Below are 14,284 nucleotides of genomic sequence, written 5' to 3' on the forward strand. Positions count from 1 at the left end.
CTGTTCTCTGCCTGTGGCACATAATAGTTTCATCTCCTGAAGGCTGCAAATACTTTAGTCTCATTCAGATTTTTGGGCTGAACAGAGTGGTAACTGGGTGGGGTTTACTGTCCTATAATGTGCAGGAGGGTAAGACTAGATGATCTGTGGGTCCCTTCTGACCGTAAAGTCTCTGACTCTGTGATATGGACACCGTTTGGTTTTTTGGGTATCATGTCTGAACTGAAGTGGTCTAATTTAGAAAGTAAGGTGTCTTGTGGCAGTGACCATGCCTTTCCTGTTATCCGGTACAAGGCTGAGAAGACTGATGATGCTCCCTTAGTAATAGTTAGACTATGTATTATCATTTAACTTATAATAATCACAATAAGACACAGCAGAGTGTGATTGTACTGGGTAATGAGGACCTGCTTATGAGGTAAACAGCCTTTGGCCTACTAACTTATCTAGACATGTTGCTAAGTAATTGCTTCATTGAGGTTACACGAATGTAAAATCCAAGAAGAAGGCTATATGACCACAAACTGGGGACGCATCCATACTCAGGATTAGCAATAGAAGACTTTCTTTCTCCTAAGTAAATAGGCAGTGAAGAGAAGACTATTGAAGATGAGAATATTGATTGAATGTTGAAGATAAGCATATACATGGAGATAAGAATATTTCAATGTCTTGCTTCAGGAGGCTCAGCTGCCTTCTTGGAAAGTCCAAGGCCTTGTCCATAGATTCTTAGATTGAACAAACAAGGTGTACTATTTAATTATTAATGAAGAAAAATTTCAGCATTTCCCACTCTCAGCAAAATCAAGTATGTTCTTTGGCTCAGTTCAGGCAACAATGTTCTGCCCACAAGGCCATATTCCTCCCATTGCAGAACACATGCAACCATAGGTGCCGACTTCCCCTCTGCCCTTAACCTACCCCTATTCCACCCCTTCCCCAAAGTCTCTGCCCCACCCTGCTTTTTCCCACCCCATCCCCAACCCCATTCCACTCCTTTCCCCCAAGTCCCCGCCCCTGCCCTGCCTCTTCTCTGCCTCCTCCCCTGAGCGCGCCACATCCCCGCTCCTCCCCCTCCCTCCCAGAAAGTCCTAAGCACTGCCAAACAGCTGTTAGGTGGCTGGGGGGGGGGCAGGAAGCGCTGGGAGGGAGGAGGAGGAGCGGGGCCGCTGCGCACGGGGTGGGAAGGAGAAGGAGGCGAGATGGGGGGAGCTGGGCTGCTGGTGGGTATGGAGCACCCACTAATTTTTCCCCGTGGGTACTCCAGCCCCGGAGCACCCACGGAGTTGGCGCCTATGCATGCAACAACTCCTGGGTTATTACCCTCTTGTAAAGCATATCTCTTTATGACTCAGTTTCATCTCTTATGATATAGGTTCCTGCTATTAGGGACTGTGATGATTTATATTATTTGTATTCTGGTAGTACCTAACAGCCCCAATCATGGACCGGGGTTCCATTGTGTTAGGAGCTGTACAAATGCAGAACAAAAAGATGGTCCCTGTTCCAAAGAGAATACAATCTAAGTTTGGCCAATAATGCCAACATGACTCCAAAGCCACGCTGGAGCAATGCAAGGAAAGAAATGAAGTGTGAGCATACATAATAAATATTTGCATCAGTCGTGGTGCTTTGCCAATTGATTAAATCATTATTACATAACTAGTAGCTGAAAGCCTGTGCTGACATATACATATTGCAGTTGGGCCAAGTAATCCACCAGCCGTGCGGTCTCCCTCGTACAACCAATGAAATTGTTGCATGCAAATTAGCTGCAGAGTATGGGTTTAGGTTGAGTAAACTCTGGTATCAGGAGGTAGCCGTGTTAGTCTGTATCCACAAAAACAACAACCAGTGCGGTGGCACCTTAAAGACTAACAAATTTATTTGGGCATAAGCTTTTGTGGGTAAAAAACCCACTTCTTCAGATGCATGGAGCCTTGTCGTAAACTCATGCTATTTATTCAAAAGTCTTTTGTCTAGTGGTCCCTTGAGAATCCAGATTGGATCTCTGAATTGTCCTCCTGTCACAGGTGATAGATAAAAGTTCCCCCCTTCAGGGCAAAGATTCAAAAGCTGAGTCCAGAGGTGTGTGTGTGGGGGGGTGGTTGCAATCTCCTTCTCCCCAGTACTTCCTTGGAGTTCCACTTCACACACATTGTTACAAAAGACCAACCGCGTCTGGTACATTGTTTAACAAAGTCTTTGAAGTTCACATTATTTCCCAGAGATTGCATTAATCCTTCCTTCTCCGAAAGAAGTTCCACACAATCCCACAATAGCGCACAAACATTTTCATTTTCAATACAATGGACTCCAAAGGTATAAAATGTAATTCCATAGGGTTCACCCAGGATATTGTCATATCTGTCATTTCCTCTTCTGTGGGTGTAGGGTCTGAGCCAAATCTTTAAGGGTCCTGTCCTCTGGTTTGAGTTCCACAAAAGATTACACAAAATCTCACAGACCAGATGATCACACAGTCTTTCTGCCATTATGTTTGGACATCTTGGGGAGACTGCAGGGAAGATTTCAACAGCACAGAACCTGCAACCAAAACTTAAGTCGCAGTTCCTCCTTGAGTCTTATCCCTGAATTCTAGTCTAAAGCTAATCTGGAGCTGAATGCCCCCTTCATTGGCCCACCCCAATATTTTGTTGTTGAAGATTGTCTGTGTGCAAATCATGTTCATCATTTTTAAACTGTGAGTGTGCTACTCATAAAGGTCTGGACTGATAACTTGAACAGGGCATAGTATTCACAGTGAAAACCACAGAATGACTGGATTCATTACTAGAGACTGGGGCATTCTGCTAAAGTGTCTGTTGCTTCTTCCTCTCCCACTCTTCAGTGGAGGGACAGTATGTGAAAAGTTCTTTCTTAAACTCAGGAAGAGGACTGAGTATAATAACCAGCACAAAGCCTGCTGTGAAACATGGTTTTTGCACTTCCAAAAATTTCTGGGAAGCCAGTGAATATGGAAAGATGCGCAAACCAGGTGTAGTGTTAATCAGGTAGGTCTAAGTGAATGAGAACAAGAGTAGCTTTTAAGGTAATGAGGGTGAAGGTTAAACAAAATATGTTTGTCTAGTTAGCTTAACATTGCCCATGGCAGAGTCTCTCCTTCATAAATTACTGTCAGAAATATTAAACCTAGTAACACTGGGCCAACTTCACCCTGGGTGTTACTCCACTGAGGACATTGTAGTACTGCTGGGAATTAGTTCAGTCCATGCTCACCAGAGTTGGGCAATCTATTTCTGAAGGATAATTAAGTCCATTTTTTGGGGGGGGAATTGTCTGCTAATGGAGCCTGGTTTCCATAATGCATTCACTGTTCATTCCATCAACAAAAGTTCCAGTGGGTTCAAACACATTGAAGGCAAAGGCTTTGCACAGGTATGAGAAGGAAAGAGCCCAGTTTGACTTTGCCAACCTAGTAGCCTGAAAATAAAATAAAACTGTCAGTTAATGAAACACCTTTGTTCTGACAGTCATTGAGAGACCATAAACTTGGAGCCCATTGATGTTATGTTTAAAAAATCCCTTCTGAGGCCTGGTCTACACTGTGTGTGGGGGATCGATATAAGATACGCAACTTCAGCTACGTGAATAACATAGTTGAAATCGATGTACTTAAACCTACTCACCGCAGTGTCTTCACTGCTGTGAGTCAACCTCTGCCGCTCCCCCGTCGACTCCGCCTGCACCTCTCGCGGTGCTGGAGTACAGGAGTTGCCGGGAGAGTGCTTGGGGGTCAATTTATTGCGTCTAGACTAGACGCGATAAATCAACCCCCGCTGGAGCGATCACTGCCCACCGTTTTGGTGGCTAGTATAGACATACCCTCAGAGTAGTTACACGCTATAAATTGTAAACGAAATGGCTGGCCTCATGTCACTCTTTTTTTAATACATGATAGGAATACTTCCAGCGCGGACATATACAGCAGGAAGGATTACATGCCAACATGCTGTTCAGTAGTCTCCATCAATCTACATAATACCTGAACTTTTTAAACCAGGTCATCCTGAGTTTGTTTCAAGGCATTGTTTGGATTTGTTGTTTCTGCAGTGATCTAAAATGCTTGTCAAAGAGAGACTTTTTGTCTCCAAGTGTATTCCTAATGGAAATTTGGACTAATCTTCTTGTCTGCTCTGGATTGGCAAAACTCTTCTGTGCACAACTGTTGTCTCCGCTGCTTTGCTGCTTCTACTTAAGATGCACTGTTAGATGAAAACTTTTGAGAGATGTCTTCAGTTTATCATTTATTAATCCATATTATATATCCTTAATGAACTGAATTATACAACAAAGTCTATTGGACTAAAGAATTTTAACTAAGCACTTTGAAGACAAAATCTGCTGTATTATTAACCAAAGGGGCCCTAATAAGTTAAAAGTCCTATATTAAAATAACACAGATTTCCTCATCTGTTTTACTAGTTACGTCAGAAATTATTCAAACTAAATGAGTTTTTAAAATATTATTTGTTGATAATCACTTTGTTGCCACCTTTTGTTTACTTTTATACTTAGTTCAGTTGGAAAACATTGAATAGTCAGTTTCACTCAATCTAAACTTTGGTATTTATAAATTGCCTGGTTTCAGAGTAGCAGCTGTGTTAGTCTGTATCTGAGTCAGCCATAAAAATGTTGGCATACTGTGGGGCCATGCGGGTACCCATAGCAGTGCCGCTGATTTGAAGGTATACATTGTCCCCAAATGTGAAATAGTTATGGGTGAGGACAAAAACAGACTCGAACGAGAGACTGCTGAATTGGAATTAATTTGCAAACTGGATACAATTAACATAGGCTTGAATAAAGACTGGGAGTGGATGGGTCGTTACACAAAGTAAAACTGTTTCCCCGTGTTTACCCCACCCCCCATGCCCCCCGCTGTTCCTCACCTGTTCTTGTCAGCTGCTGGAAATGGCCCACCTTGATTGTCACTAGAAAAGGTTTTTTTCCCCCTCCACTCTCCTGCTGGTAATAGCTCACTTTACCTGATCATTCTCGTTACAGTGTGTATGGTTAACACCCATTGTTTCATGTTCTCTGTGTATAGAACTCTCCCCACTGTATTTTCCACTGAATGCATCCAATGAATGTAGCTCACAAAAGCTTATGCTCAAATAAATTTGTTAGTCTCTAAGGTGCCACAAGTCCTCCTTTTCTTTTTATAAATTGCCTGTTACCTTGGAATCTAAGCAAAATCTATTTTATAACCTATTTTACTTTCTGCAAACATTTAATGAGAATGTTTAAATGCAAACAAAAGAGAACTGTTTTCACTAAAAAAAAATTAATCATTTTCTAAATGCAATTGTGGTTATACTGTAGTTATAACTATATATATATATATATATATATATATATATATATATAGTAGTTATATATTCAATAACTTTTCACTATAGAATTGAAGAAGCATATATGCAGTAAAATGTGTTTTTTAAACTTATAAAGAATAAATATAAAGAATATAATCTGAACATATTCACAAAGGAGATATTGTCAGGTGCACACAAGTCATTAATTTAATAATGTATAGTGTATTTTGGCACACATGAGGAGTAATACTACTTTTTGTAATACTTTTTAATAGTATATGTATTTTTGTCAAAGTATGTGAAACATACATATACTATGCAATGTTTTATTGTTATTTCTGGGAAAAATTGCAAACCGCTGATCAGCCTCAAGAAATGCATGAAATAAGTCTGCACATAAACAAAGTATTTAACCCAAATTACTTTTTAGTGTCTTTTTATTTTGTTCAAATACGTTTTTCAGATAGAAAATATGCATAGTGAAAGGCTATTTTCTTGCAATTATTGTTTTGCAGTTTGTTATTATTGAATCACTATAATCATATCCTAATAACCATGTTCAGCCTTGCTTATAGGTTTCTGGATATTGAATGTACATTAACCACATTGGATTTCACAATATTTCTGTTGCACTCTGTGTATACATCTTTTCATCATTCCTTTGCATTATTGGAAATGAATTCTGTGGCTTGGTGGAGACGTTTGAGATTCCAAACGTGATAAATGGTAATAAATTTTTCCCTGTAAAAATGTTCTTTTATCCTCTTTATCCAATTGCTCCATTCCTGTCTCCATGCCTTGTGCACTTTCAATGTCTGATGTCCCTGCAACCATTATCAGATGAATGAGCTTGAGAGCTGGGAATGTATTGATTTCAACATCAAGAGAAGAAGCCCTCCTTCCTTTGTGGCTATAATTGCACCTGTTGGATGTGGTGATGAGGGAACAAAACAACAGTATGAGGGAAACGTGGTAGTACAGTTTGCACATGGTCAGTAGAGACTTCTTAGAGTTTGGCAGCTAAATTCTCTGAAGATTCCTTATTCATGGAGCGTGTGTCACCTCCCTCACAGTTCCTATTTGCCAACCAGACTGCTCCTTCACCATCTCCACAAAGTGACTGAGCATGTCCCAGTCCAGCACTGCAGGAGCTGAGCAAGGACAGTGTGTCTCCTGGGCTCTTAGTGCTCCCACTGCTGGCACCAAGGCAGCATAGAGGCAAAGGAGGAAACAGTCTGACTCAAATGCAGAGGGGTGAAGAATGCGGGGAGAGGGAAGAGAGGCAGCACAAGGAGACAGGGGCAGGAGATTGGGAGTGGGAGGTAGGAACTGGGAGGTGAAAGGAGAAGGGAGGGGCCTGGAGCAGGGGAGAGTGACAAGAGATGGGGAGGATAGGAGTGGGTTTGGGAGCATGGAGTTGTGGGAGATAGTCACAGCTGTTTCCTGCTGTCCCTGCACTGTAGAAATCTTCCCTCAACTGGATCCAGGACTTTTAGGATCTCTTTATACCAATCTAGTCTTTTTATCTTCTGTAAAAAGGTGGGGTGATGGTCTCACTGTAGCTCTCCTGACTCCCAGTCTAGTGCCTGATCCGGTAGCCCATGTTGCATCCTTCTGTAGAACATTGCAACTGGAATATTGCCACCAAGATGTTGGCAAATCCAAAGGGAGTTAATAAAAGACTAACAATGATTAGGGTTCTGGAGAGACTGTTGCTTTCATGACAAGTTGAAGCCTTAAATTTGTATAGTGCTTCATAGATTTCAAGGCCAGAAGGGACTATTGTGATAATCTGTTCAGACCTCCTGTATAACACAGGCCATAGAACATCCCCAAAATAATTCCTAGAGCAGATCTTTTAGACAAACATCCAGTCTTGGTTTACAAAAGGTCTATGATGGAGAATCCACCTGAGCCTTGGTAAGTTGTTCCAATGGTTAATTACCCTCATAGTTAAAAATGTATGCCTTATGATGACTAAGTAGAGGTACAATAAAAGTCTACAGATGTTGGCAGATTGAATGCCATGTAGGGAGTGGAATTTTTAGGATGCTACAATGGGCAGAAGTAGAAGTAATGAGGATAGTAAGAAAAAGAAAATTAGGCTGAATAATAAGACAGTGAGATCTATGGGGCTGTAGAACAGTCTCCCAAGGAAAATCTCTGTCACCAGCAACATTAGAAACTAGGCTGGACAAAGTACAATAAAATGATCTGTAAGGAACAATCTTGCACTAGCAGCTTGGAGGGGTGACTGGGTGAGTGAGAAAGTCATTTCCATTTCTCTCCAGGCTGGGCTCTTTTGGGCTGGAGGTAAAGACAGAGACATGAAGTTATGAAAGGCTCAGGAAAATACTAGAGCCCCAAAGGAGAAAGGGAGTGACTTTGGATCCTAGCATGGGCAGCCCTGTAATCCTGACAAACCCTGCTCACCTGGGACATCACGTTACACAAATAGAAAGGGGAGGGAGACCATTGGCACCTGAGCAAATGGAGCAGCTGCACTTGTAACCACTCACTGTCGGGAAATAGCAGAATGGATTTTATCAAGTACAAAGTACCGCATCTTTCTTGGCTCCTTCTTGCTGGGAAGTTTTTTGAATTCCTCTGTGTAAGGTTTTGCTTTGGGTCCAAATTTACACCTGGCTTTGTGCCAGACTCTAGTTCTAGGCTCTGCCCCTCTGCTTCTGGATTAACATCTCTGTCTTTCCCCATGTGAAATGTACCAAGCTTAGTCATTTGAGTGTATGTTGTTGAAGAGGCTCAGTTAGAGGCCATGGCTAAAAATGTGGCCCTTAATGATAATTGTTTTCTGTCAAGTAATTAGTGAGGAAGCTTGGGAAACCAATAAAAATAGCACCAGAATTTGTTCATTGTTGCCTGCTGCAGTCAGTCTATGGAACCAAATTGCAACCTCCAAAACATCTCTGGGGTAGATGAACAAGTTTGGATAAGAAAATGACCCAGGTGTTTTCCTGTTGCTCAAATCAAATCCGAACCTGCATCATTTGTTTTCCCCTTCAATTTTTTACCTTTGAATGTTGGGGTGCTTATCCAAACCATTGCTTTGAAAGTTCCTCCTTCATCTCCTGGGATAAACTCTGGCCATTCCCCTAGCATTAGCTGGGAATACTCTGGCATGTCACTCAAAACCTTTCTGCCATTGCATGACTGCAGACCGTGTAGGAGAGGTCAAGACAGTGCAGCTTTATTCAGCAACTAAACACTTTGGGTGAAATTCAGTCCTGTGCAAAGGGCCAGCCAAGGTCTATGTACCCCTCAGATCCCATCTAAAGATAAGACTTAAGTGGGATTTCAGTGGTGCCTAGGCTTTGTGCTGGTCCTCTGCATGGAGGCGCATTTCACCCAGGCAGCAGCACCCCAAGACTGATCAAAGCTAAGCTGATGCAGAGGCAGGGATCTCTGCCCCTTGGATTGACAGCCTACCTCAGGTTCACATCTTGAACAGATGAAAAAGAAAAAGGGCTACACTTCAGATAAAGACAGGTTTCAGAGTAGCAGCTGTGTTAGTCTGTATTCGCAAAAAGAAAAGGAGGACTAGTGGCACCTTAGAGAGTAGCCAATTTATTTGAGCATAAGCTTTCGTAGCTCACGAAAGCTTATGCTCAAATAAATTGGTTAGTCTCTAAGGTGCCACAAGTCCTCCTTTTCTTACTTCAGATAAAGGATTGCAGCCCTCTGAAACCGTCAATGATTTGTGTAATCAGGCAGGGGAGGAGCTAGGTGTGCCTGGAGGTAAGAAAGGAACAGCTGGTGGTTGGGAGTGGGAAGAAAGGTGCGGGGGAAATAGAAAGGGGTGGAAGGAGGCCACTGGGAAGCTGATATATTCACTAATGTACACTCTTCTAGCCCTGAAAAACCCCTGGTATTGCACTGAGAATATATTTTGTGGGTATGCAGATCACATAAGGCAAAGAAAACCCATCTCCCACTGGTACATTTTTGGAGATGGTATATAGAATGGGGAACTGTCCAATGATAATGCAACCCATAACCCCAATTACTCATGCGCCATATTAAAATTGTATCTATTGAGGCTTTATAACCCACAGCCTCTAGGAATTGTTCAGTGTAGGTGATATGTGTGTCTGCATTTGCCACAGGCTTCAACCAATGAATATGGCCAACCACTATAAATACATAATATATACCTTTTTCTTCCCATGGACAGTCAAAAATCCAGTCTTGTTAAATGGCTGTCTGATGTTCAATGCTAGTAGTATAAGAACAGATAACAGTGTAATTTGCTTTGATGTTAACTGGATCTCTCTGTATCTCGAGTGAATTTTGTGTGTGTGTGTGTGTGTGTGTGTGTGTGTCCATCCCTCTCATGTTTTATTCTGAACTCAGAGCGCCTGATTCTCCACTCTGCTGCCCTGGTTTGATGCATGTATAACTCCTTTGAATTTCAGCTCTAGTGTGTTGCGTTCAGTGAAGTTATGAGGGAGTATAATGTAACCCAGTGGAGCAGCATACTTGCTATTCTATTTCCCTTCCCAGACTACACTGGATTTCTTCACAAAGGAAGGAAATGGAACACTTGTTTTCTTTAAGCATTTATTTACTTTTTACATCCTAAATCCACTCCGTAGTTTATACCTTTGGGTAAAAGTAAAAAGCCTCTTTCCTAAGTCTTCCTATATGTCTTTCAAATGCATTCTGTCCCCCCACCCCAGAAAAAACCAACAAAGCAAGGATGGTGCTTTCACAGATTTGTGATGGTTCTCACTCACATCCAGCACCCACCCAGAGTTTCCTAGTAATGCTGCTGGAAAATACTCCAAGCCATCTCTCGAGGTGCCATCTCCCTGTAGCACTGCTTGCAATAAACTTAAGAATGTGGTTCCATATTAGTGGTTAGCATTGAGTGAATGCACCAAAAAGTTCATCGTCAGTACTTTATTGATAGTAAAGGGCTAACATTAAGAAGCCCATCTTCAGGGCCTTGCTTAGCCTTACTAATCTGGGCAGTGCCATTCCCTCTGGAAAGGCACACTACTGCTCACAAGACTGGGTGCCAGAGCTCAGTGGGGGATAGTGTCATTTACTGAGCCACCATAAACAAAAGTTCTCCTCCTGCTTAGTACTTAGAACTCTTGCCAGGTGCAATGGGCTGTATTAAGCCACGCTGGTGAATCAAGGATTGTTATCCCCATTTTACTGATTGGGAAACTGAGGTACAGAAAGGTTAACAGTGATATTGTGAAACATTCACTGACTTCTTAGAACTATGTACAGTAAACCACTGAAATCCCTGGGGTCACTGCCCAGAACTAGCCCTGTATTTTCCAGTCCCCTAAAGTCCCAGGGAATTCTGCATAAAACAAACCCTGTATTCTCTATTACCCTGAAATCCCTGGGAGTCCTCCCCAGAGCAACCATACTCTTTCTCAAAAAGAAAAGGAGTACTTGTGGCACCTTAGAGACTAACCAATTTATTTGAGCATAAGCTTTCGTGAGCTACAGCTCACTTCATCGGATGCATACTGTGGAAAGTGTAGAAGATCTTTTTATACACACAAAGCATGAAAAAATACCTCCCCTCACCCCACTCTCCTGCTGGTAATAGCTTATCTAAAGCGATCACTCTCCTTACAATGTGTATGATAATTAAGTTGGGCCATTTCCAGCACAAATCCAGGTTCTTTCACCCCCCCACCCCCACACAAACCCACTCTCCTGTTTGCGGGGGGTGGTGGTGAGAAAACCTGGATTTGTGCTGGAAATGGCCCAACTTGATTATCACACACATTGTAAGGAGAGTGATCGCTTTAGATAAGCTATTACCATCAGGAGAGTGGGGTGGGGGGAGGTATTTTTTCATGCTTTGTGTGTATAAAAAGATCTTCTACACTTTCCACAGTATGCATCTGATGAAGTGAGCTGTAGCTCACGAAAGCTTATGCTCAAATAAATTGGTTAGTCTCTAAGGTGCCACAAGTCCTCCTTTTCTTTTTGCGAATACAGACTAACACGGCTGTTACTCTGAAACCTGTCATACTCTTTCTATCACACTGAAGTCCTTGGGGCTCCTGCTGAGAACCTGTCCTGAATTCTCTATTAGATGCAGTGACCTAAAAACAAACACGCAAACAAACAAAAAACCCCTAGACTCTGCACTAGCTACAAGACACAGGGCCTGATTCCCCACTGCATTACTGCAATTTGACACCAGTGTTACTCTATTGGAGTCAATGTCTGTATTTATTTTCAGACCTGGTTGTGGAACTGTTTTGCTCTTTCCCAGCAAGCAAGTCAAAGTCTGGGTATACCAGACACGTACACTGAAGTCTAGCTCTAATGCAGGTCACCTGAGTGCTATCGTGTGGCTGACTGACGAGGAAGAGCAGATGCTGTTGTCCTGAGAAGAAGGTTAAAGCACTTCCCCCAGCCAGTGTAAAATGGGAACCCATCCATTTCCTAGCCTCTGTAGAAAAGTCCGCCCTGAGCCAGCTGGGATTCCAATCCGGCCCTTCAGAAGGGGATCCTCTATACATTTTAAGGGCCTGATTCACTGAAACTGGCAGGGGAAGCCTGGCTCCTTGGCCCCACCTGGAATTCACCCCAAGGAAGGGCAGGCTGTCTTACTGCTGCCATCTTCTACCAGCGGTTCCACATAACGAGTGTGGGGAGCAGCTTTACATGGTGTTCCAGGTTCCACCAGAATCCTGCCAACCCTTTAGCAGCTGAACCAGTGCATCCTTTGCCTGTCCTAGCCGCACCCCATGGCCAACTGGCGCCACCCACATTTTGAACCATGCTAGCCCCCTAACTGAGGGGAGGTTACTGATGCTTTTCACTGTCACAGCCTCCCCCTTGGTGGACTTTCTGCTACTGGGGGCCTTTGCCAACACAGACCCAGGGCTGAATCTGGCCCTTGCTACTTGTGGGTTATTTATTTGCTGACAACTTGCCAAAGTCCCACAAAATTAAGGGCTCTGAATCTTTGCTGTAGTAAGCAGGTAAGGATTATCTTTATGGGGAAGTGTGAATGTGCACACCCAGGAAGGAATGATACTGCTTTGCACAGTGGTACGGTAATGTACTAGAGGATTCCCATCCCTTAAGAACAAGAGGACTGGATATAGATTTATAAATATTGATTGGTGATTTCATGTTCACCTGGACGAAATGACAATAAAAAGATCAGCACTGAAAACCAGGCCCCCGCTCTTTCTGTCTCTCTCTTTCCTTTCCCCTTTCACCCTGATCTCCTCTCTGGCTTGCTCCCTCGGCCACAGCATGAAGCACGACTCTATTTCACAGTAATCATAAATTAATTTAGAGCCGGCAGCCCCACACAGAGCCAGGCAGAGGTGTTGAGGGAGATGCTGCACAGAGCCATGTGAGTGGAGCACTGGAGGCTGTGATGCGGGAAGATGTTTGCTGTTTCGCTGAAGTGCCGGCTAGGGGTGATGAGACGGAAGAATAAAGGTACAGTGGAATGGGGGGGAGCGGCGTACTCCTGTCTGAAAGAGGGACTCAGTGGGGACAGTTTGAATATTTACTTTTTCTTAGGTGGACAAGAGAAAAAATAATGTATAGCATGTGACCGATCTGCACCATTGGTGTGGATTGGGGGGTTATTTTATTTTTCTATGTATAATATGTTTTCAGGGGAGATCATTTGACTTGTGGATTTTTATTTTGTCCAGCTGTTGTAGTTATCATTGCAATAAAGTAGCTTTAGATGTGCCTCAGACCCTTACAAGAATCCCTCACACCCCCATAAGGGAGTTGTTATTTTGCAGAGACAGGCAGTTTTGTGTTTTACTGGACTGCACAGCATTGTTTGCCGGTTCTGATGTTTGACCCACCGAGAACAGCTTCTGGAGGGTGGGCTGGAAATAGGGGACTCAAGGAAAGGTGGGACAGAGACATGTCAATAGAGTACAGGGGAAATCTACTTCTGGGAAGAAATCCCATTGTGAAATGAGAAGCTAGTAATATTATAAGTAGATCTCAGGCAAAATCTATTTCCAGGCATGGATGGGTTTCTCTTCCTACTACTTACAATATCATGCTAGACAAATTTAATGAATACTTCTGCTGGGCAAGTAGACCCTAGCTGCAAGCCTTTTAGTTTTAACAGTATTAAATTGATTGCAGAACTTCGCTGATGGAGTGACACAGTTTTCCTGTCATTGTAAAGTCCTGCAGTTGCTCTAGTGCTCTGCAGCTGGCGTTCAGTTCAGTTTTGTCTTGTTTTTTTAAATGTCTAATATAGTAATGGATTGAAAAGTTTTCCTATAGAGTGGAGGCTATACTCCACCATATGAGCCTTTAAGGTGGTCAGAAATGCCAGGTATACCTCCTGCCGATCAAAGCCTGCTTCACATAAAGGAAAATGACATGCATTTTTACAAGGACCTTTAAAAAACAGTGGCTTCTAGGGGCTCAGTGTAACTTGGATATTATTGATTTCAGGCATCCTGGAAGGTACAAACTCAGCTTTTCCCTCATTTAGAGAGAGCCTTATTGCCTGGTGCAGAGAGTTGATGCATCCTTGGCATTTTGAACTCTGTCAGGACACCAGCAGGCATTGATCTGTATTAGCAGTGAGGGCTATATTTTATCGCATATACATCCATGAACTAGACGAGTGTTAGAGTCTAGAGTCTAACTCCCGTGCACACCTTGTCCCTTTAGCAAAAGGGACTTATCCAAATAAAGGCCCGAGTGCTGTGGCCTATACCGTAGATCAGAGCAGCCTGAGGGGCTGTGACTGCAGCCGGGGATGGCAGCAGTAAGCACACGGATGTGATGGCCATGTGCCCAATGCCAACCCCAGTGAGGGGAGTGACACAGCTGTTAAGCCAGCTCGACCCCACTAGTGGATAATAATGAGTACTCTGTGAGGTCATCCTTCCAGGGCCAGCTGTGCAAGCTTTACATTCACTTTGGAGCCAGTATAGCAGCCTCAGTGT

The 14,284-nt window shown here is 43.1% G+C and overlaps 1 protein-coding gene across 5 annotated transcripts in view; it reads left to right on the forward strand.

Moving 5' to 3' along the window:
* Positions 1-14,284, forward strand: part of GRIP2 (glutamate receptor interacting protein 2) — a 478,373-nt gene that overhangs the window by 258,584 nt on the left and 205,505 nt on the right. Inside the window, exon 1 of one of the 5 annotated variants that reach the window (XM_048856219.2) lies at positions 12,710-12,791. The exons of the other annotated variants lie outside the window; for them this stretch is intronic. Coding sequence (XP_048712176.1) covers positions 12,737-12,791 — 55 coding nt within the window. The 5' untranslated portion in view covers positions 12,710-12,736. Of the gene's footprint in view, positions 1-12,709; positions 12,792-14,284 lie in introns of those variants that run through there. 5 annotated transcript variants of the gene reach the window in all.

Source organism: Caretta caretta, chromosome 7 (assembly GCF_965140235.1).
Source record: "Caretta caretta isolate rCarCar2 chromosome 7, rCarCar1.hap1, whole genome shotgun sequence".
NCBI lineage: Eukaryota > Metazoa > Chordata > Testudines > Cheloniidae > Caretta > Caretta caretta.